Source organism: Azolla caroliniana, unplaced genomic scaffold, assembly GCF_043228905.1.
Source record: "Azolla caroliniana isolate FFs.n. ecotype wild unplaced genomic scaffold, voAzoCaro1.0.p SCAF_2, whole genome shotgun sequence".
NCBI classification, from domain to species: domain Eukaryota; kingdom Viridiplantae; phylum Streptophyta; class Polypodiopsida; order Salviniales; family Salviniaceae; genus Azolla; species Azolla caroliniana.
Window position 1 is genome coordinate 5,101,719 of NW_028230437.1, and position 23,983 is coordinate 5,125,701.

Genomic DNA, 23,983 nt, shown 5'->3' on the forward strand with positions numbered 1-23,983 from the left:
AAAATTTTAAAAACAAAAAACAAAAAATAGAAATAAAAGAAAATAAAAACCCCAAAAAAAGAAAAGAAAAGAAAAGAAAAACCAAAAAAGAAAAGAAAAGCAAAAGCAAAAGCAAAAACAAAAGGGCAAAAGCAAAAAAACAAAAAATAGAAATGAAAGAAAATAAAAACCAAAAACCAAAAAATAGAAATAAAAGAAAAGAAAAACCCAAAAACAAAAAATAGAAATAAAATAAAATAAAAAGCAAAACAAAAAAGAAAAGCAAAAACAAAAGGCAAAAGGCAAAAGCAAAAAACGAAAAGCAAAATAAAATTAAAATTAAAATTATCTCTACATATAAGAAGACACTCCAAACACTTTCTTCTTTTTCTTCTCTACGCACACAGAAATGACAGAGCAGAAACAGAGCAAAATAGAAAATAAATAAATAAATAAATAAATAATACAAAAAAGGAAAAGAAAATAAAATAAAAATAGAAAAAATATCTCTACATATAAGAAGACCTCAAAAACACTTTTGTTCTTCGTCTCTTACGCACACAGAAAATGGCAGACCAGACACAGAGCACCATGGATGGCATCACACAGTGGATTTCTGACCATAAGCTTCGATCCGTAGGTAAAATCTATTCTGAATATCTCTTTTTCATTCATGCATACCTGTTTTTCTATCTCCCCCCTCCCATGTTTTACAGATAAATTGATTTGAGTGAATTAGAGGTTCTCATTGATGATTCTGGAAAAGATAAAACAGTGGTATTTTATTTGTTTACTTGGACTTGCCTCCAATTTTTTTCCATTACGATTCTTTAGGTATGTTATGGGCCTCTGGATTGACTGCGTCTCTCGCGTACAATTGGTCCAGACCTCACATGAAAACTAGTGTCAAGTTAATGCATGCCAGGTACCATTTTTGAACTATCTACTCCTCTTACATTTTTGGATTCATAGGCATTTGTTTTTTATGCCAAATTTAGATTCATAGAAATGTGTTTTGTAGTTATAGATTTGTGTTCTAAATTCATAAATATGTGTTTTGGATTCATAGGCATTTTTTTGGATTCACAGAGACATATTTTGTGGATTCATATACATGTATTTTGGAATCATTCGTGGACTCACAGACATTTGTTTTACGTTCATGCTTGCCTACATGTTCTGTGATGTTTTCCATGATAGATCTAAGATATGGTGGCTTAATGATAGGTATGACATAGTGCTTATGATGTCAAAAGAAGGTCATGAATACGCACATGAAACTTACATTTGGTGGCTGCATGTCAAAGAAAAGCATAAACAACATGAAATTTGTAATGCATGTTTCAGATGTTTTACCATGATGGACATAAGCATAGTGGTTATAATGTTAAAAGAAAGACATAAATAGACATAAAGTTGGATATGCGTAGAGGCTATGATAGATATCAAAAGAAAGGTATAACATATATTTTGATGTGTATTGTGGAGGCGTGTGTAAGTTTTCCCATTGGCATAAACAAGATGAAATTTTGATATGCATGGTGGCTGTGTGTTTGTGATGTTTTTTCATGATATGATTTCACAGGAAAGGCATCAATGCCATGCAAACTGATATGCATGTTATATGTTTGTTGTATTTTCCATGATGGATATAACATAGTGCTTATGAATTCAGTCAGAAAAGGCATAAACACCTTATGCATGGTTGGTATGTTTCTGATTTTTACTTATGGAGTCCAAATAACAGCACAAATACCATGAAGTTTGTGTGATATACAATGTTTCTCATGGTTGGTATAACGTTGTGCTTATGAGGTCAAATAAAAAACCAGCAATCAATCACTAATTGATGATGAGAAGGTCTTCAATCTTTGCATTTATACACCATCCTTCACGGGGAATAAATTGACTATCTCAAATGTAAACCTTATTTGTATATTATTTGTTTGTGATGCGAAAAGAAAGGCATAAAAAGCATGAAACTAGTTATGTTAAGGCTTCAATTGCTGCAGTTTTATAACCTAACCTAGCAGAAAGGAATTACCCTCCCCAAACATGGACCTTATTTGGATGTGTCCATATACATATATCTTAGAAGATATGAACACTATCCAAATAGCATATGTAGATGGTACTTATTTAATGATGTATGGACATAATGTTTATGATATGTCAAAAGGCATAAACAAGAAGAAATTAATGAGAACAATTCGATCCATGCCTTTACAGCATAATACCAGTAGGAAACAAATTGACTTCCCTAAACATTAATCATACTTGGAAGCTAGTTTTGTTTGTCATTGTAAGAGGAAATCGATAAATACTATCTACCTTAAAAACAATATAACCTCAATAATGAACATATCCTTATTCCTCAGTGAATAAATGACATTATGTTTGATTATGGTTGATGTCAAAATTTTACTTTGTTTTGTTTTGTTTTTTATCATGAAAGTGACATTTCTTTGTTTCTTTTAGGTTACATTCACAAGCTTTGACTCTCGCAGCCCTTGCAGGGGCTGCAGCTGTGGAATACTATGAACACAAGACAGGGCAAAAAGCCAAGAAATATGAACGGCATTTCGAGTTTCCTGTGGACGAAAGCTAGATATATTGTAGTTCTTTCTACACATACACACACAAAACCACAGAGTTAGTAATACCAATTTTTTCTTTCAAAAGCTATTCTTCCTATTATTTGCTGTAGTGCTTTTTTGTTTTTAATATCTTTTGAGGATTCAAATCAAATATTGAATATGCTAATGTTTTCATGTAATAAGTTGGATAATCTGTCTAGCAATGTGATATAAATAAATACTCAACTCATCCATACTTGTCCATATTTGATGACTTATTGTATGGTAGAGTTGGCATTTATCACAACTTTTTGGAGAACTCGATAACATTTTCATCTAAAATTACAAAGAATGCAACTTCCTTCAATTTGATTCAAAATTGTTGTATTCTTACTGGTATGGATTTCCTCTTAGGTGACTCTTTATTCTGACAATCCATATAGACATTATATGGATTGTCTATTCACTCTTGAATTTGACCATTTTGAAATTTTAAGATTTTGATAGTCTAATTTATCAAACTTAGAGAAGACTTTCATTGTAAAGAAATCTGAGTTAAATTTATGAACACTGACATTGTTTTGAATCTTAAAATCTTACCTTGTTTTGAAGCATGTTTATTATTAGTGAATGCAACCAAGTTTCATGAATAACTACTCTTTTGATTTTCTCTCATTTGTTCTTCGTAATGATAGAATTAGTCTCTCATTATTAGCACTATATTTGGTTGCTTTGTTAGAAGAAGGCTCAAAATTTAATACAATTATGAAAAAAACTATCACTCTACAAAGAAATGAGATAAAAAGAGACATTGTGGCATGTACTAAAGAATGCTTCTTGTGGATGATGACTATTGAACCTTCATCTAGTCCATGGTGTATTCATTGATATGCACTTCTTTTGGTCTCCTCCCTCTTCTCTATAGATGGTTTACAAGATTGGCTGCATTACACTTTGTTATGTCACACATTATTTTGCATATGTTGCACTAAATTATAAAACCATGTTCTTTGTTAGGGCAAAGTGTACTTCATACATTGTAAGTTCATTCATTTGTCCACCATTCATACCATTTTATGTATGAGTTAGCTCACATTCTCTTTGACTCTGGATGGGGTGTTGGGGCACAAAAGGTAGAACTATGCATATATTTTCACAAAATTTAAAGAGTTTTGTGTCTCACATTTTTATACATTGTCCTACCATATATCGATTCTGACTTTGTTTTCGATGCATTGGGCAATGCAAGTCATTCTTTCATAGTCATACGAGCTCTATCAATTGCCATGTTCATCAATAACATTCTTTAAGCATTGGGAATTGTTATACCCATAGATGAAAAATGTTTCAATTTTGGTCTCATAGTTTATATATATCACCTTCAATGACAAAATCAATCTCTCTCTCTCTTCTTGTAATTAGCTTACCTTAGTGGCAAGTTGTTAACACTACAAGCACTGCGTCTTGGGTTTGAAACCCAATTTTCTCACTTCTCTCTCTCTCTCTCTCTCTCACACACACACACACACACACACACACATTTGACCTTGAAGTTTATGTTGTAGCATCCATAAGTTCAGTTGGAAAAGAGTTTGAAAATGTCTTGAAGTACTTTCTTCTTGATGTCAAGGTACAAATGCCACACATTCTCCTACTTTTTGAGGTTGGATCACTTCTCATTGACATTATGGATATAGAAAGAGTTATTGAGAACATACTTTAGGCGAAAAAATAACCCTTATATTGAAGTTCTAGACTAACATATAGAACAAGTGAAAAACTCAAAACACATGCAAAAGTAAAATTTTGAGTTTCAAATGGATGTAAGATATCTAGAAACAACTTGGATGATGAGATGCATTACACCTTGTTTCATGATGAGTCAATAGATTCTTTTGCGAATGAGATTTTTTTGCAAGGTTAATGCATCATGGCTTGGAAAATATGTGAAGGCTTGTGTTTCACATTTTTCCAAAATCACACTCAATACATGCATGTTTAGAGCCCATCCCTTCATCTACCATCCGCATTGTTGCTTTCATATGTTTTAATTCACATGGACTATGCAAGAAAACACAATCATTGACTATTCATATTTTACCATTAATTTGTTAGTCTAAGTATCAAATTTGATACAATGTGCCACCTTCAATCACATTTGAGTTTGCTTTCCACACACTACGATTTTGGTCTATTAATTACACACATTTATCTTGCAATGCCAAAGTGCACTCTCAATTTCAACACTCATTACTCAAATTTAGATTGAACATCAAGAGTTACCACTTAACTTCACATATACTATCTCAAAATGTTTCAATTTTGCTTGTTAGGACATATTTGCCATTAGAATAATAATAATCTATGTGTGTGAAGATGATGTTAGAAAATGTATGCAAGCTTGGTTAGAAATAAATGAGCCCTTAAACAAGATTGAACTAAAGGAAGCATTGAAGGAGGAAAAAATGGATACAATGAGGTAAGATAAGAGTGAAATGAAAAATGCATGCACAACAACATTGTGGGCCAATGTATGTGTTGGTGATGATGTTTGACTATATTATTATGCATGTGATGAATCAAGGAAAGAATGTAGAATGTATGAATGTCCAAGAATTTAAAGAATGTGAGTGGAGTTTAAAGAACATTGTCATCTTTGGGATTAAAATGGAGAGTATGGAAACACCACGAATCCTTCATGAAGATCATTAGTGAATTATTTAGTATGCATTATGACTCGGATTATCATTCTTGAAAATAGATGGGTTTACCTCATAGGTACACAATACTTTGTGAGTGAGGGTTGTAGTTTCTTACTACAAAATGCACATTGTAAAGCATATAAAGAAAAGTTGAAAGATAAGGTTAAGGATGTGCCCAAAGATGAATAAATAAACAAATAGGGGCACATGACCAATGGGACTAACTCCCGTCTTCTATGACTATGTTTTTGAAATTGCAATAGATACCCATGAAATGTGGAATTTGGCATAGAGGAGGTGACCAATGAAGCGTGGTACTCGAGGATTCAAGGTTTGGGCAACTACAATGTGCACTCCTTGATATGGGTGAAAATTCCGAGACAATGAAGAGTCTAAGGATAGGTGACATGTTTGATTAAGAAGGAATTGGAGAAATATTTGTCGATCATAAAAAATGATGAACATAATGTTGTAAAATACCAAATGGTATGCCCACTTTTGTAGTCGGATGCCTCATTCTTAAACAAGATTCTAACTTTTATGCTTATTTGGGTAATAGATCAACCCTTTGCCAATCAATGGGATGATATTTCTTATTTAAAAGCCAAGGGAGATCAAGTGATTATCCTTGGTGAGATGAATGCACATACAAAAAGTTTCTAAGTTAACAAACAACAATCATTCATGCCATATATCTGAGTGAGACAAGATGATGCAAATGTATAATTGCTCTTTTATGGATGAAAAGGATTCAAATTAATTTTGGACGTTACTCCTACAAATTTGCAATAGTACTAGAATGCTTATTGCAAATGGTGTATGCTTATAACATAACATTAATGATTTTACATGTAGAAAACACAATAGAATTTGTGATTGACTACTTGCTACTTTTTGAAAGTATTTTGGAATGCATGCACAAATTTTGACCTAGTGAACAAATATCGGGATCTGATCATAGGACTTCAATGAAAAGGTTTTGAGTGTGAGAAGGTCATTGACAATATCAAACAACTATATTTGAGCATAAACATGAAACGAGCACTTGTAATATTCCATGGTGGTTGAGGATATGTTACAAATGATAAAGATACAACATGGTGCATCAATAGAATGAAAAGGGGAAAATTTTTGGCCCAAGCACAAACAAATGCTTTTCGAGCCAAGCACCTATCTTTTAAAGGCATCAAGCAATTTGGTTCTAAGAAAAAATGGTTTTACAAGTAATGCCATGAAGCTTGAAAGGGCTTATTAGTTTGGATGTGGCGAAGATAAGTGAAATGATCAAAAACATTTGCATGAGTACAAACAATTTATTTAAAGAAACAGAAGAATATAGAAATTATGCATTGTAAAATACTGTAAACAACTATCGAACTATCATACTCGACTCACTTATGGAAAAACTATGTGGTAAGAGAGGTTATGGACAAACTTATGTTTGAAAACATGATAGCACCATAATGCATGCACTAAAAAAATGCCATAATAATAATACACTTTCCACCGTAGGTGTGGATTCTATTGGACCCATGTTTGGCAAAGAAACGCATACCATATATACAAACAATATGGTGGAGTTGAAGCTAATGATATCCCAATGTCACTTGCTCTTCACATGCTCGCCATATAGTGCAATTCGTTCAAGATATGTTGACATACTAAGAGGGAGTGATAACATAAGATCCATACTTAAGACACCACCTAGAAGGTTGAGCTCATATGTGTATGCTTTATTAACACATAGAGACTTTGTGCTTCAACATATGAATACCCCTTCTTAGGAAGGAGACATATATCAAGAACACATGTATACTCTGGTCCCATAGGTCAAATTTGGCCTCTTTATGGACGATAAAAATTCTAATTCTAATTCTAACACATTTTTATCGATCCAACAAATATCACATGGTTTAGAGTTCGGAATTGCCTTTACTCGATGATTAGGGCATTGCATTTTCGCTCTGAGCTAATTTCAAATTGAGTAGTATTTGTATTGAGTTGGGAACGGTGTGAGGGGAGCTATTTCTCAAAAAACTCTTCACTTTTCCCCCTTTCTAACAATACTTACTACTACTGGCTCACCTGCAAAACTGTTTTGATCTTACAAAACATGTCCTAGTACACATCTTCCATGTTTTTTCCACATTTTTTATCCAACTTTTATATCATTCTCTCAATTTTTTGGTCTTCTACTCAAGAAGAAACCAAATTGATCCCACCCAAAACACAATCCCATCAAATATAAATCTGTGCAATTGCTTATAAGGCATTGATTTTCATATGTTTTTATCCAACTTTTACATAAGATGTGCAGAACCTCCCACTAAGACATTTTTCATGGTTGTGATGTTCAGCAAATCGGTTTTTTCTTTGATCTTCTGCTCAGACTTTGTCTTACTTTTCAATCTCAGTAAATGTTTGTGAAAGAAGTGTTGATCGAGGCCTCATGGAACTTCCTCGAGTCCATCACACTATATTTTTTCCTTTGTTTACTATGACCTCGTTGCAATCACTGATAGCAGAAAACTCCTGGAAATGTTGTGACAACCCATGACCAGTTATTCCTTTACATACAGCCAACCATTTCTTTTATAATCCCACAAAAATCAAATTCCTATAGCTTCTTCAACCTCATGGCCTCAATCTCAGCCACATCTTCTTGCATACCAGAGGCTCCATAAATGTTAGCCATAAGTGTGTAAGCCACGGCACAACGATCATCAAGTTGCATTAAATGATCAAAAGCCAATCTCCCAAGCTTCACATTTCCCCATCTTCGACAGGAGCTCAATAGAGCGATCCAAACTGGCGGGTAATCTTGAGTGGGCATCGAATTAATCACCGACATCACCTTCTCAAATTGCCCGGCACATCCAAATACAACCACCATGCAAGTATGATGCTCCAAATTTGGTGCTATTCCATACTTAGTCTTCATACAACCAAAGTACATTTCAGCCTCGTCTGATAGCCCTGAGTGTCTGCATGCATTGAGAATGCATAATAAGGAAACCGCATCTGGAGAAAGGCCATCTTCGCGTTGCATTCGCTGGAAATAGTTTAATGCTTCGTGACCCTGCCCATGTTGGGCATACCCCGAGATTAATGCTGACCAAGAGACAACATTCCGAAGAGGAAGCTCTTCGAGTACTTGATATGCTTTCACCAGCACTCCACACCGAGCATACATGTCCACTAAAGAAGAAGCAAGAACCACATCCGTTTCCAATAGACTCCTACTCATAATCTCATCGTGGATTTCCTTGCCCATCTCAATAGCTCCCATACTTCCACAAGCCTTCAGGATGCAACTGAAGGTAACCGCATCAGGCAAGAGGCCGTCATTCCGCATGCATTCAAAACAATAGATTGCCTCATGATTGTGCCCTTGTTGGGCATATCCAACTATAAGTGCTGACCAAGAAACCACATTTCTACTTGGAAGCCTTTCTAATACTTCTTGTGCTTTCGTGAGCATACCGCATTTTATGTACATATCAACCAAAGCAGACCCAACAACTACATTGTTTTGTAGAAATCCAGCATTCACTATTTTTTCATGGACTTGTTTTCCTGTCTCAATAGATCCGGTTCCTCCACATGCCTTCAAGATGCAAGTAAAGGCAGTGGCATCCAGCACTAGACCCTCATGTTGCATTTGCTCATAACAGTTAAGTGCTTCATGGCCTTTGCTTTGTTGAACATATCCATCAATGAGCGCAGACCAAGAAACTACATCTCGGAAATAAAGTTTTTCAAGCACATTCCAGGATTTGTCAAGCATACCAAATTTTGCATACATGTCTATTAAAGCATTCCCTACCACAGTGCTCTTTTCCAGAAAACCCCTCTTTGAAACCTCTTCATATATTCGCGAACCTTTCTCGATGGCTCCTAGCTCAGCACATGCTTTGAGGATAGAAGTAAAAGTGGCAGCATTTGGAGAGAGATCATCTTCAGTTTGCATCCGTTCAAAACAATCTAATGCTTCGTGGTAATGTCCAACCCTCACATAACCTGAAATTAGGGCTGACCAAGACACCACATTTCTTGCATCAAGTTCATCATGGACTTGTTGAGCTTTTGTAATTTTATCACATTTTGCATACATATCGACCAGTGCAGTACCAAGCACGATGTTTCTCTTCAGCATACCCTTTCTCACGATATCTTCATGGATTTCTTTACCCTTATTGATGGCTTCAACCTTGCCACATGCCTTCAACATACATATGTACGTGACCGGGTCAGGAGAGAGACCCTCTCCTTGCATTTGTTCAAAAGAGTCAAATGCTCTATGAGGTTGACCATGTTCGACATAACCTGAGATCAATGCATTCCAAGACACTGTTCTTCTCACATGAAGCAAATCGTGCACTTCGTGTGCTTTTGCTAGCTTTCCGCACTTGGCATACATGTTAATCAAAGCACTTGCTACGTAAGGATTCTTTTGAAGTAAGCCATCATTCTTACTCTTCACAATGTCTTCATGTATTTGAGTTCCTTTGTGAAGGTCTTTCTTCTTTGAGCAATCCTTGAGTAAGGCTACAAGAGTGAAATCACTCTTTTTTGGATTCCATGGAGTGATGATACTCTTCATTATAAAGGAACTATATTACAGATGTGGCTCTTGCTTCTTCTCCTTCTTCTTCTTCTTCTTCTTCTTCTTTTCCATCAGACCCAATAAATTTATCAGGAGACCTGATATGCACAGCAATACAGAACAGATTTGGTTCATTCCACAGCGTAATCCTAAATTTGATAAGAAATCCAATTCACGTAACCATTACTTTGGATGTTAGGTTTTGTTTTTCTTATGGCATACACCCCAATAACAAAACCAATGCAAACACAAAAGCAAATTTCGCTTTTATGAGCTTCTTCGATACCATACACATAAGAGGAACAGAGATTTGTTATATTTCCACACTAACGTTCATCATAAAAACTCAAATCATAGGAACAGTATTTGAATGTGGTTTTTCTTTTGCTTTTGCTTTTGCTTTTTAATGACAGAAACCCTAATAGTAGATTCAACCACATAAACCCTAAACCCTAAACCAAACTAATGGCAGAAACCCTAATAGTAGATTCAACCACATAAACCCTAAACCACACTAAATTGAATACACTTCCAAACCATCCTAGCCATTGGGCATGAAAGAAACCGATGCCTAGTATGTTCCAATTTAATGGCAGAAACCCTAATAGTAGATTCAACCACATAAACCCTAAACACTAAACCATACTAAATTGAATACACTTCCAAACCATCCTACCCATTGGACATGAAAGAAACAGATGCCTAGTATGTTCCAATTCCACCGAACAAAAGAAACATATTCCTCTAAACAATGTTTCTGCTTCTTTTTTTTAATGCATCCTCCAATAATGGTAAAGCTCCAAACATAACTCTCCAAATGAATACCTTAGTTCGTGGCATCAATCTAGAAATGAACACCAACCCGCCTTGATAACATGAAACCATCTGGTAATACATTATATACGCTTACGAAAACCCCATATCTTTATAACCCTACCTTCCATCCACTTATGTTTGTCAATCAACTTGTGATAAGCATCACTTGCTAAGATCATAATCAATCTCTTATTTCCATCAAACGTCCAATCGAGCTCTTCAGCTCCCCCATCTAACTCTGGATTTGGCTCATATGAAGATAATAATTCTTGCATCCTAAATACAAATTTAACCTTTTGGAATGCCAAATGTTGATCTTGTTGTTCGAAATACTCTTAATCTTCATTGTGACACCAACATAGGATCCTTGACTGTTACCAAACCCAACCTAGCCATCTGATTAAGTTGAAGGTTAAGAAATTGGTTTATCTTCCCACCCCAACAACCTTGATGTCGCCAAAACCTCCATTTCTAACGAGCTGACATGTCCTTTTTCTTGTGGAGGATGTCATTGCACAAAATCTAACATACATTGCCAAGAGACCAACAAATGATTAACCAATCGGAGACCATGCACATTAGAAATCCCTTTTAGAATTAATGACATTCCACCAATTAGCTTCAATCGTCATGCTTCCAAGCTTAATTCATGTCTTCTCTATAAATTATGTCACCATTTTTGTCCAAGGTTGCACACCCTCAAACATAAATCGAATGAAAGTAAATTGACGAGCCACCATACCACATACTCATATAAATTCAATATTGATGCCCCACCAAAACACTTCATAGTACAAACATGATCTCATGCCAACCACTACAAGGCACTTTTCCTATGTATTTTCCATAACAATATCCATACTGAACACTCTCTCTCTATTCGCTTTCACATGAATCACGTGAAATGTAATGTTTTTGGTCTCATAGGTCATATTTGACCTCCGAAGACGATAATATATCTATCTAGCTATCTCTCTCCACACACACACACACACGAAAACAAATATTGAGAATATATGTGTGAATTAAAACTATGTTGGGAACAATCGAGGAAACTAATTCCTATTAAGGGAAGGAGAAAGTATGCAAGTTTCTCTCTATCTTAAGATCTCATGTATAACCTACCTTGCCGATACACCTTGATGATGTTGTGATAAATAAAAAAACTCCACATAAGGTTGCTTAAAGTCAACCTAGTAAGCACATGACTAACACTTGCTTGAGTGGAGATACATTGTCTATAATGTACCGTAATAACCACACACTCAATTATATTTGCCTTCGCTGCACCTTTACACATATTCATACAAGGGTTCACTGCCTAAGGCAATATGCGCTCACTACTTGCCCTTCAAAAAGTAGTATGGTCATCATTTTGCAATTCCGATGCAACCCACAATCGGGTCATTGCATGACATTTAGGCATAATGGTTTTTCGATTTATAATGTTGTCATAACCACTTGGTTTATACATCCCTCTCGCACAAAATGTCCAACATATAAGGACTACATGAAACACCATACCATGAGTAGCATGGGTGGATTCATTGATGTCAATGCATGCTCAATATGAATTCGGTTGTCTAGATTCCAGGTAATGCTAGCATTATGATGTACCATGCGGAAATATGAGGAATCCACAAGACAAACAGGCTATACATGCATATGTATGCACGTAGATTACATACATACATACATACATATATACGTACATGCATAAATACATACATACACACACTTTTTTTTTTTTTTTTTTTTTTCCCGGAAAATATCCTTCATTAGTTATGAACAATTATTACAATAAAGCCGACCTACCATCAAGCTACCATTGATATGTTGCATTCTTCCTTAGGTCCCATCTCTCAAGAATAAATAGTATACGTACATACATTACACATATACATACATACATACATACATACATACATACATACATACAATAGGTACATTATACATACATTACATACATACATACATACATACATTACATACAATAGGCACACACATTACATACATACATACATTACATACAATAGGTACACACATTACATACATACATACATACATACATACATACATACATACATACATACATACATACAATACATACAATACATACATACAATACATACATACATACATACATACATACATACATACAATACATACAATACATACATACATACATACATACATACACACATACAATACATACATACATTACATACAATACATACATACATACATACATACATACAATACATACATACATATATGATTACATACATAGTTAGATGAGATGGGCATACATAGTTATTATTCATTCAATCATTTCTTATACATATGGAGAAGGAGGAGGGCATGGCCATAGGAGAGAGGGGTATAAGTGCAATTTAGTAAAACCCAAATATATATATATACATATTTCTCTTTCTTCTTCACCATGAACCAACGAACCCTCTCTCCCTCCCTCTTTACTCGCGAACTGATCCCATCCCGCCTTTCTTTTGACAAATTCTGTGTGTTTTTTGAACATGGAAGAAAGCCGCCTGCTTTTTATGACCAGGAATTTTCCTTTCTTAAGTGTCGATTTTACTCGCATCATGCAATCCATGATCGATCTATGATTCTCTTCATCCCTCCCTCTATCCCCATTCTTTCATGGCATCAAATCATTCCTTTGCCATTGTAATTCTTTGACAGACGGAGGAAGAGAGAAACATACAGGAAGCCATCCACCACTCAAATTTCCCAAACCTGAGGTATTTTTCTATCTTCTGTTTTCTTAATGCTGCCCACATTTCATTTCTATAGTTTAGATATTTAGGAAAACGTTGTTGTTTTTTTCTTCTTTCTTTCTTTTTATGAAGAAGGCTATTTTCTTTTGTATGTTTTGGATTCTTTAAAAGATAAAATTATTTTAACCATTTTCTCTATATAGCTTGGATTTTGATGAAGCAAAGTTTCTTTTTTGATGGATTCATGGTGAAGCTCGTTTCGTTTGTATGGTTTGGTTTTTTGATAAACCAAGACTACATTTATTGATTGCAATGTGTATTTTCTTTATATAGTTTGGATTTGACAGCAGGTTGTTTAACTTCACTTGGACTTATAATAATGTAGGAGTATGCTATAAGAAAATTGAAATTCACATCTCTGTATAGGTTCTGGTGCATTGGGGTTTTTATGTTTCGGATTAGGTTTGTGCTCTTATAAAAAAAACAAAACCTACAATGTATAATTTGAAATGGATAAACAAAAATATTTTTTATGTGGGGTTTAAGTTAAGGTAAGGGGTATGTTAGGATAAACTCAAAACCCACAGCATATATTTAATGTTGATGTGCAATGGGTTGATTTTTTATGTCAAGGTTATCATTATGCTCTGAAGAAAAAAATCAAAATCCACATATGTGTTTAATGTTGATATGCATTAAGTTTATTTTAAAGTAAGGTTCTGTGATTAGAAAAAAATAAACAATGTGATTAATATTGATGTGCGTTGAAAAAGCTGGTATGCTACATGTTGTGTTAGACAATGAAGTGAAGGCCAATTCAGTTGTTTTGATGCCAAATTTCACTCTTGAGTGTATGTATCAGATAGCCTATTTGGGTAGGAAAAGACAACTCTTTAGAGCTGCAATATTTTTCAGTGGAAGGAATCCCATTGTGCTGCAAATTGTTAGTTTTTCTTAACACTCCTCACATTTCACATTATGCCAGTGCCCATATGATAGTAAATGTGCATTCCCAATAGTGTTTGTAGAAGACGTTGGTTTTTGACATGGTCAGTAAATCCCTAAAATGGTGGGTAATCATAGCCATACTTGGACTCATGGTTTACTAACTCTTGGATGGGGTTGGCAAAAGTGGAATTTAACGCCCATGATATGCAGAGCATATATACATACAAACATAGTCGTATATGAAAAAGATCTATACTTAAGTGCATGGGAAATTTTAAATCTGTAAGGATAAAAAATACACCCTTTGGAATTTTTAAGAAAGCGCCTTGTTCATTTCATTTTTCTAGAATAGAAGCCATGAGTTCTTTCTATCAGGCAAGTGTAAGGATTTTTTTAATAAATTTTACCTTTTAACTTACTTAGACACTACATGATTATTGACAGACTCAACAGCATGGAGTTCAGTGATACATACAAATATACTGGACCTTGTGCTTTCTCACATGATGCCCGGCTACTTGCAGTTGCAGCAGAGTATCGACTTGTCATTCGTGATGTAGAATCACTCAAGGTTTGTTCTTGTGTCATATTTATCTCTTTTTTTGTTTTTGTTTTGGTCGTAGAATCTTTATGATTAAAATAAGTCCTTGCCTATCAATAACAATTTTTTTCCATATAGCTATAAATCAGCTCTAGAAGCTTTATGACCAAATTAAGTTCACAACTGTTTGTAACAAACTTTTTGAAACACATGTCAACTGTAACTAGCTCTAAGAAATAATAGGCATCATAAAATATTGGTTTTTTTGTAGGTTGTACAGCTATATTCTTGTCTAGACAAGATAGCTTATGTCGAGTGGGCGCCTGATTCAGAATACATCCTTTGTGGTCTTTATAAGCGTGCAATTGTACAAGTGTGGTCCATATCAAAGTCAGATTGGACATGCAAAATTGATGAAGGAGTTGCAGGAATTTCTCATGCTCGATGGAGCCCCGACAGTCGCCATATCATCACAACATCAGATTTCCAGCTTCGTCTTACTGTATGGTCGTTGGTTAACACTGCTTGTGTTCATGTACAATGGCCAAAGCATGCTTCCAAGGGTGTCTCTTTTACTAAAGATGGGAAATTTGCCGCGATTGCCACTAGGAAAGATTGCAAGGATTATGTAAATCTCCTGGCTTGCCATTCATGGGAGATCATGGGCACATTTGCAGTGGATACTATTGAACTTTCAGATCTTGAATGGTGCCCTAATGATGGTACTATTGTTGCTTGGGACTGTCCTCTTGAATACAAGGTATGAAATATTGTTTCGAATTGTAGTGCTTCTTGTTTGATTTTGTATAAGTCTCTTAATGAGACAATGCACAACTTTCTTTGATGGACCAGCTGTATGGGCATTTTCTCAGAGCCTCTTTTGAAGATTTTGCTCTAGAAATACCACTCTTATAATATATTTGTACAGTAAAATACCTCTATATGATGTACATTGTAGTCACATATATTAAAGGACATTGTTGCATATGAGGAACAAAAAGGCTTCAGGCATACTATAATGGATTCAAGTTTACTGATTCAGGCTCACATTTCCGTGAGATTTTAGTATTCTCTTTTTAAAGCAGGAACATTCTCTTTATATTTGACAAAAGGTTCGCTATAGAATGAGGAAGTCAAACCTTTATAAGAGAGGCAAGGAAATCCCTATAGTTTTATCCTACACGAATTTACACCTCAAAATACAGTGAGGTGTTGACGTGAAAAATACTTAAATTTGGTCAATAAATTGTACTTTCCTTCAAGCTCAAAATTTACAAGATTCTATGTTCAAGACAGGTGCTACGGTCTCTATAAAATGTAAATAATGGCTATGGTCACTATGTAGAATATGCTAGTTGAATCCTTTCCTAAACGGATGCTGCATAATACTCTCATTGACATATCATGCAATGGGATAGTTTCACTGACCTGTTATTTGCTAAATATTCAGGTATTATGCACATGAGTTATCACTCCTCTGTGACCTACACAACATATCTGTCATACATGGGTCCTTTATTCTGGAAGCCCATATATCACCCACAGTAAATGGAAGCCAAACAACTTGCTTATACTGCCAAATCTGGCTCATAACTCTGAAAAATAGGGTTTTTATGATAAAATGCATTCTAGATAATGTAGTCACTGTGGATGACGCTGTGATGTTGTTGATTCTAGTTTGGATCATAGGAGTAGAGGTGGCCACTTTTCCACTTATAGCATACAGATCAGTTGGCTACATTGCATGTTGACTTTTTATTTACCGAGGTAAACTTCTGTGGGAAGATGTGCACAAGCTACACGTCAAATGTATTTATGTTGCTTTTGAGAATAAGAGCAATGATTATAAAAATTGCACAAGCAAGGTTTTTATTCTGAGCTCATGAGTTTATAACAATACAGATTATTATTACCGTCACAATCCTGTTGCCCTTGAGTTTGTTTCATCAATTGATTGTCTAGCAAACGTAATTGATATTATACTTGGATCTAGGGATGAGGATATTTCAAGTTCCTTTTTGTTGGGCAACTAGATTCGTGAATATTTGAATGGAATGAGCATTAAGCCTTGGAAGGGATATTTTCATGGATGGTATTCCACTTATCAAGAACCTGAAAATTTGAATCGTGGGTATTAATTGATGGAATGGTATCTTATTTATTCTTACCAATAACCTGCAACTTTAAAGTGTGGTTCTGAAGTGAAACTTGTCAATAAAATGAGTTAACATCTTGACTAACATGAAGGAAAGATGTATAGGTTCTTATATATTCTCCAGATGGGCGCTGTTTATTCAAATACCAAGCATATGAAAGTGGGCTCGGTGTCAAATCAGTTTCATGGTCTCCATGTGGTCAATTCCTGAGTATTGGGAGCTATGATCAAAGTGTGCGTGTTTTAAACCAGCTAACATGGAAAGTGGTAGCAGAGTTTACTCACCCAAATGTAGCAAGAAACCCTGCCACTGCAGTTGTGTTCAAGGTAACAAAAAATGAAATGAGTATAGGGAGACGAATGCTATGATGGAGATGGTTAATTCTTTTTTTAAAATTTTTAATGTATAAAAGCTGTTTTTTGCTCCAGGAAATTGAAGAAGCGCCCTCAGAGTTAGATATGTCTTCACTTTGTGTTGATGAGGATGATATGCAAAATATGATTCAAAATGGAGCTGGTAATGTTGTGGCAGCGTGGTTATTCAATATATATGCATTTATTTGTCGTCTTAAGTAAAAGTGCTTATTATTTTATGCATGTGCACAATTCATTTGTAGATAATGGAGGTGATACACTTCCTACTGGGGTTCGCTATAAAGTAGTGGAACTTCCAGTCACACTGCCTTATCAGAAAGCCCCTGTCGATAAACCAAACCCCAAGCAAGGTGTTGGTAAGTAATTAACGATAACTATGCAGATTTTTATGTGCAAAAGATGATATTGTATTGAATTCTCTCAAATGTATTGCTGAGAAAAATATCGTTGTTTATACAGGATTGTAAACCTATATGGTAATTTTGTAAGATTTTATGCTTCCATACGTGTGTATTGGTACTACAGTTGTCGTTTGAAACATAGTCAATAGAGAATGAAAATTGAAAACTTGCTCAATGTTTGGACCTGTTCAATGGGTGAAACTTACTGACTGTATGACTGAGGTCTCATGTTATATGGAAATTTATATTTCCTTGCACGAAAGAATTAAAATCACCAGTTTTTGCTGTTTTTGCCTTGTTTCTTCTTTGTCTTTACTTTTCATTTTTTTATGTATATGTATATCTCTCTTCTTTATCCAAATTTCATACTGAAAAAATCGATTCATTGTTTCCTTTTGTCTACCAGCACAACCTATGAATGATATGGCCTTTTACAAGACTACTCAAAATGCCTTTTGTTCAATGAAAAGCAGGGCTAATATGATAATCACATATATGTTTAACAGGGCTCATGTCTTGGAGTGCTGACAGTAACTACATTCTAACACGCAACGAAAATAGTCCATCGGTTCTCTGGATTTGGGATGTGTCAAGACTTGAACTCGCTGCTCTTTTGATCCACAAAGAACCAATTCGAGCAGCAGCATGGGACCCTATTTACCCACGTGTTGCCCTTTGCACGGGCACCTCAAATCTATACATGTGGACACCTGCTGGCGCTTGTTGTGTCAAAGTCCCACTTCCTCAATTCTCAGTGCTGGACTTGAAGTGGAATTATGATGGGACCTCACTTCTCTTGAAGGATCGAGAAGCATTTTGTTGTACTTTTGTTCCAATGTTTGCTGATTCCGATACAAACGGAACTCCGGAAGATGAAGTGTCAGAAGAGGAGTGAAAAGATTCGAGTATTAGTCATAGAATGGAATGTCTTGTATTCTGAAGACTTTTGAAGAAGATTGAAAAAGAAAATATATATGAGTATGTTGTTTTTCAATATGAATGAAGATTGAAGATTGACACAAATATTGATACGAGGACAAGAGAGTCTTTTAATGCTAATACATATCTTAGTACGCTACCATCCAGGTTGGGTTTCTATTTTCTAGGATTTTGTATATATATATGTAAGACAATTTACCAAGGTGAGGAGTTCTTCTTTGAACATGTGCAAGGTTTTTTCCTAACTAATCCAAAATGCTACTATAGGTTGTTAGTTCTTTGTGGAAGAGTATCCTTGTGATTTTGCAGAGTATGTAGCCTTTGCGGTTTTATGTGACTTCATATGTTCTGTGACTTCATGTGCTGATTAAGGTAAATTGTTGCTTTGAAACTTGGAGCTTCTATATGTCTACTTAATATTGCATTCACATTGCAAATGCTTTAAAGAGTGTGCCTTAATCATCACCTTAAGAGAATGTTAGATATTATCGTTGTCTGCAAATCACAACCTTGAATGTACATGAACACAATTAGACAAGAAATTTTAACTTCAACAATATTAATTTACAAGAGGCAGTTGAGCAGAATAACTCTCAAGTTCAAATGGAACCACATGTTCCTTCAATTCACTTGATGTTGAAAAGGATACATATCTTTACCTAGGAGTTTATCACCAAGTAAAGCTTTGATCTCATATTGTTTGTGATTATATTTGTCTGTATTCTAGTGTGATGCACTGTGAACATATCAAAATTTATGCCATTGCGAGATAAACAAGTGATGCACTGTGAACGTAGCAAGCTTTTATGCCATTGCAATATGCAAGAATTCACATCATGTTAACTAACAATTATTGACTGTACAAAACTATACAAATGTATTTCAATAAAAAATCTTCAAATACAAGATTTGATCCTACGCAACGAGAAAATAATGTGAAGGTACAAATTGTAATTTACATGGATAATGATTTGACGTTCCCTCTGAGAAACATAAATGACTATCCAAATAATGCACGTTGTATACAGAAACAAACAATTACCAATTTCCACTATGAAGAGTATGACAAGCAAAACATAATCCTTGAATATCTATAGATATAGATATTCTAGCCCTGGGTGAAAGAAAGATGATCGAATTGTATGTAAATCTAGCAAGAAATCTGAACCAAGATTTATCACACAATATTCACAGCAAAGCCATCCCTTCCAGTTTGTTATACAAACTAATAACCAAAAGCCACCCATTCCTGTTATTATAGTAACTAATTACCAAAACCGTCCCTTCTAACAATGTATCCTCCCATAGAAAGCAAAAGACACCGCATAAATGCAAAAATATAGTATCAGCACCATTAACTTTTCAAATAAAAACACACAAAATAAAATACATATATATTAAAGATGGCATTCACAGTACACATCCTTGGCTTCAAGAAAGCTAAAGCCAAGTACACATACTATATTTACAAACTACGATTAATAAGGGCTGGACAATTGCATCAGAAACCCATGTTTGTGAATCTCACGAAGCTAAGGCTTTTGCTTTATGTAAGTAAAAGTCATAGCCCATTTATAAACTCTTCATAGATAATCATCCTATGGTTGGAGATAAATCTCTTCGTATACAAGTCAAGGCCATAAATAAATCTCTTCTTATACAAGTTAAGGCCATAAGCTTTAGGTGAAGTAAATACATAGCAAAATCTCTTCTTTGTACAAAAGAAACCATAAGCTTCTCAAATATAATTAACTGCACAAAGATAAAATCCTCTGTAAAACTCTTCTCTTTTGTACAAAGGCAGGGCATAGCCTAAAAGCAGCTTACAATAACTACAGTTTGTATAGGGCACTCTCACTGTACAACTCAGATCAGAGGTCTGCCGAGGCCACATAACAATGACAGCTCAGCTCACTGTACATTAGCGTTCGACATATAATCACGAAGAAGCAAGTTCCATGAGATATGTCAGACGGTCATTCATGATAAGAGACTAGCCAGAGGGAGTTAGTTGTGGTGGTTGATGAAAGAACTTGTGATTGAGACGCATGAGAGGCCCAGGAAGCTTCAAGCCAATCGTTCGATATGGGCTCTTCTCATAAAAGACTTGAACATCTTCTGACATATGGCGGTTCAAGTTTTCATCTCCGAGTTCGGGTATAGGATTCCCTCTCCTCTTCCCCTTCGCCACTATCAAGGTTGGGTGGCGTACCAACATCCTATACATTGTTGCAATGGCCAAACCTAGCCCTAAGGAAACCATCATGATCATCGGATATAATGGTAATAAGTCTTTTGACACGAAGGATGCCCTGGCAAAAACACACATGAAGAAAGTGTTAAAAACTGGAACCCTAAAGGAGAACGTTAAATTCGAGTTTTACTCAATCCTCAATTCTATGTAACTTAACTTAATATCTTTTCAAGCACCGACAACGTACATATTTCACAATTCCATGATTGTTTCATTGTGTATTGCTCAAGAATATCGACCACTTTCTAAATAAATTAAGGTTTCCACCTCCCATTTTACAGTACAAATTGCTGTTAGCACCACAATTTTCAAGAAGAAATCATATATAAAGCCAAAATTTCAAGAACAAATTCATTTTGCTTATTTTATTACGCATTATGTAAGATCCAAATGGGTATGAGAAGCTAAATCAAAGGTATAATCAAGCGGGCAAACCTTTGGAATTGACCACGTTGGTGCAAGAACTCTCCAGGTCCTTCACCAGGTGGACGCTTTTTCAGGGACTCTCGCTCTATCTCACTATTAGACAAGCAATGTGTGTCGGCATGCAACCTTTGATTCTTAGATAGTGTCGCGAATGGTCGACATGGGTACTTCACAGAGTATTCCACCCTTGTAGTAAGAGGAGTCATGCTGCTGGCCACCATTTTAAGCGAACGCCACCCAAGTAAAAACCTCTATTATAAACAAACAAGAAATATGTCTTATATTACCAAATAAAATTATTCATTTTCAGAGTAACAGAATTATTAACACTTCAATTTAGCATTTTATAGGGGGGGAGACTGAGCTAGCCATAAAAGGATTATTAACACCACTGACAGGGGATATGAAATGCTTATTTATTCATAATACCAAAAAAATTTGTTCATTTTCAAAAGAGCAGAATTATTAACATGTCAATTTAGTATTTTATAGGGGAGAGACTGAGATAGACATAAAAGGATTATTAACACCACTGACAAGGGATATGAAATGCTTAATTATTCATTGAATCCCATATTACTATAATTTTCATATTCCCATATTGGCATAATTTTCGTAGAAGTGTTTAAACAATTGGATGATTATTTCAATTGGTTAATCCATTCAACAGAGAGAGATGGATCAGTTCCTCATCTAAATGGTTAAGGACTGCAGTATTTAGTTTTTTCACAACCATATTGCTATAATTTTCATATTCCCATATTTGCACAATTTTAACTACAAAATTTTGGAACATTTTCCTTAGCCCTTATTCTGAAGTAGCTCCTAATCCTTTAGTAGACACAATAGGCAAGAAAAATATATATTAATCCAGCTTCTCTGCATGAAACATATGTGGACCTCTACCAATCCTGCATTTCATTCAATAGGGCAGTTTCCAAATCTTGAATATGAACTCTAAAACAAACCCGATCCTCTATACATTGATAGATACACATATGTGTGAAACCTTCCATTCAAACATTGACACTCAAAAGTTTTTTAAACTGCTCTAAATGATCCCTCTTTACTCATATATAGATGGGAAAAATCAAAAGATAAAAAGAGGATAAAACCTTCAGATTGTAAAATTTTCATACTCCATCAACTTTGATTATAGATCCACTTTATAAATGCTTGTGATGAATTATGAACATTCTTACAATTTTCATTAATGCTACATCTTTCCAAAAGGAAAGATGAAATTTGTGTCATTTTGTCTACTCTAGATCATTTCCACTTATTTATACATAGTTTGACTTTATTAAGACTCCACAATCCAATACTTACAGCATTGGTTCCAAATTTGAATATGGAACCTCAAACTTTTCCACTTACACACACTCTTACGTCTCAATACTTTTTGCAACTTGGGAAATTTAAAATGGTTTTTTTAAGACTGAAGTAAAACTTTAAAACGAGTACATAAAGAAAAAAGAAACCGAGTTAAAAATTAAAAGAACAGTCGAGATAATAAGAAAGATTGTTTTTTAGCTCTACATATATGTATGGATAAATTTTCTATGTAAAGAACGGAACAGAGCATAAAGAACTTTAGAGAAGAAGATGAAGAAGATGAAGAAGAAGAGAACTCCATATATAGAGAGAGAGATAAAAGATTTCTTTTTCTTTCTAACTAAAAAGAGCCCACAAATACAGAGATTAATAGTGTGTCTGAGAGAGGATTTAATTCACGATGGAGAGGTTTTTCAAAACAGTCTGGACCAAAAAAGGAGAAAGGAAAGACATACCTTCATGGTTCGAAGAGAAAGAAAGGGAAACACAGAACAAGGTGAATGGATGCTTGGAACTTTCTTCTTGCTTTCAAGAGAAAAGATCGACACAGAGAAAGACACAAAGACAAGAGAACCCAGAACAGGCAGAATCTGGATTTATGTATGTATGTATGTATACATCAAATCCATCCATGTGGGGGGGTTTTCAAGGATTAATCATTAAACAGAAGAAGATGAGTTGGCATCCATGCATAGACACCACACCGACTGACATCCATTTGATGATGACACATACCTGCCTGCCTTCCTTCCAAAAACAGAGTAATTCCTTCCAAAAACAGAGTACATCTTCCAATAGAACCCTCACTTAGATCTCCAAGAGTTGGGTTCTCACTAGTAAAGTTTAGGGTTTAGGGTTTAGGTATTGTATCTAGGCCTTGGGTTCGAGACCTAGTCTCCATACATATCCCGTTAATTTACTACTAGTCGCCATACATATCCTATTAATCTACTACCAGTCTCCATACATATCCTGTCAATTTACTATAGATGGCAATGTGTACGGGTTGAACCCACAACCTGCTAGTCTCCATTGTACAACCTTATGAACTAAGGTACTCCTTATTGTAATTAGCTTACCCTAGTAGATGGTACTCTAGTGTGTACGGGTTGACCCCACAACCTGCTGGTCTCCATTGTACAACCTTATGAACTAAGGTACTCCTTATTGTAATTAGCTTACCCTAGTAGAT

At 35.1% G+C, this 23,983-nt stretch overlaps 4 protein-coding genes across 4 annotated transcripts; 2 read left to right on the forward strand and 2 right to left on the reverse strand.

Moving 5' to 3' along the window:
* The first annotated feature begins 474 nt into the window (after positions 1 to 474).
* LOC147867188 (uncharacterized) lies at positions 475 to 2,819 on the forward strand. The gene is made up of 3 exons (XM_087314974.1): positions 475 to 619; positions 814 to 904; positions 2,458 to 2,819. The coding sequence occupies exons 1-3, from the start codon at positions 547 to 549 to the stop codon at positions 2,585 to 2,587; spliced, it is 294 nt and encodes a 97-aa protein (XP_087171100.1). The 5' UTR covers positions 475 to 546; the 3' UTR covers positions 2,588 to 2,819.
* Positions 2,820 to 7,874: 5,055 nt separating this feature from the next.
* On the reverse strand, positions 7,875 to 11,075 carry LOC147867189 (pentatricopeptide repeat-containing protein At1g06140, mitochondrial-like). The gene is made up of 5 exons (XM_087339671.1): positions 11,038 to 11,075; positions 10,830 to 10,955; positions 9,880 to 9,961; positions 9,692 to 9,824; positions 7,875 to 9,583 (listed from the first exon to the last, which is right to left on the reverse strand). The coding sequence occupies exons 1-5, from the start codon at positions 11,073 to 11,075 to the stop codon at positions 7,875 to 7,877; spliced, it is 2,088 nt and encodes a 695-aa protein (XP_087195797.1).
* Positions 11,076 to 13,127: 2,052 nt separating this feature from the next.
* On the forward strand, positions 13,128 to 18,826 carry LOC147867190 (Transducin/WD40 repeat-like superfamily protein). Its single transcript, XM_087314975.1, has 7 exons — positions 13,128 to 13,441; positions 14,810 to 14,936; positions 15,178 to 15,666; positions 17,167 to 17,388; positions 17,491 to 17,578; positions 17,679 to 17,792; positions 18,344 to 18,826. Exons 2-7 carry the CDS (start codon positions 14,820 to 14,822, stop codon positions 18,730 to 18,732), a joined length of 1,419 nt encoding a protein of 472 aa, XP_087171101.1. The 5' UTR covers positions 13,128 to 13,441; positions 14,810 to 14,819; the 3' UTR covers positions 18,733 to 18,826.
* Positions 18,827 to 20,461: 1,635 nt separating this feature from the next.
* Positions 20,462 to 23,357, reverse strand: LOC147867191 (uncharacterized). Its single transcript, XM_087339583.1, has 3 exons — positions 23,247 to 23,357; positions 21,466 to 21,707; positions 20,462 to 21,088 (listed from the first exon to the last, which is right to left on the reverse strand). The coding sequence occupies exons 1-3, from the start codon at positions 23,250 to 23,252 to the stop codon at positions 20,770 to 20,772; spliced, it is 567 nt and encodes a 188-aa protein (XP_087195709.1). The 5' UTR covers positions 23,253 to 23,357; the 3' UTR covers positions 20,462 to 20,769.
* Between the last annotated feature and the right edge of the window lie 626 nt (positions 23,358 to 23,983).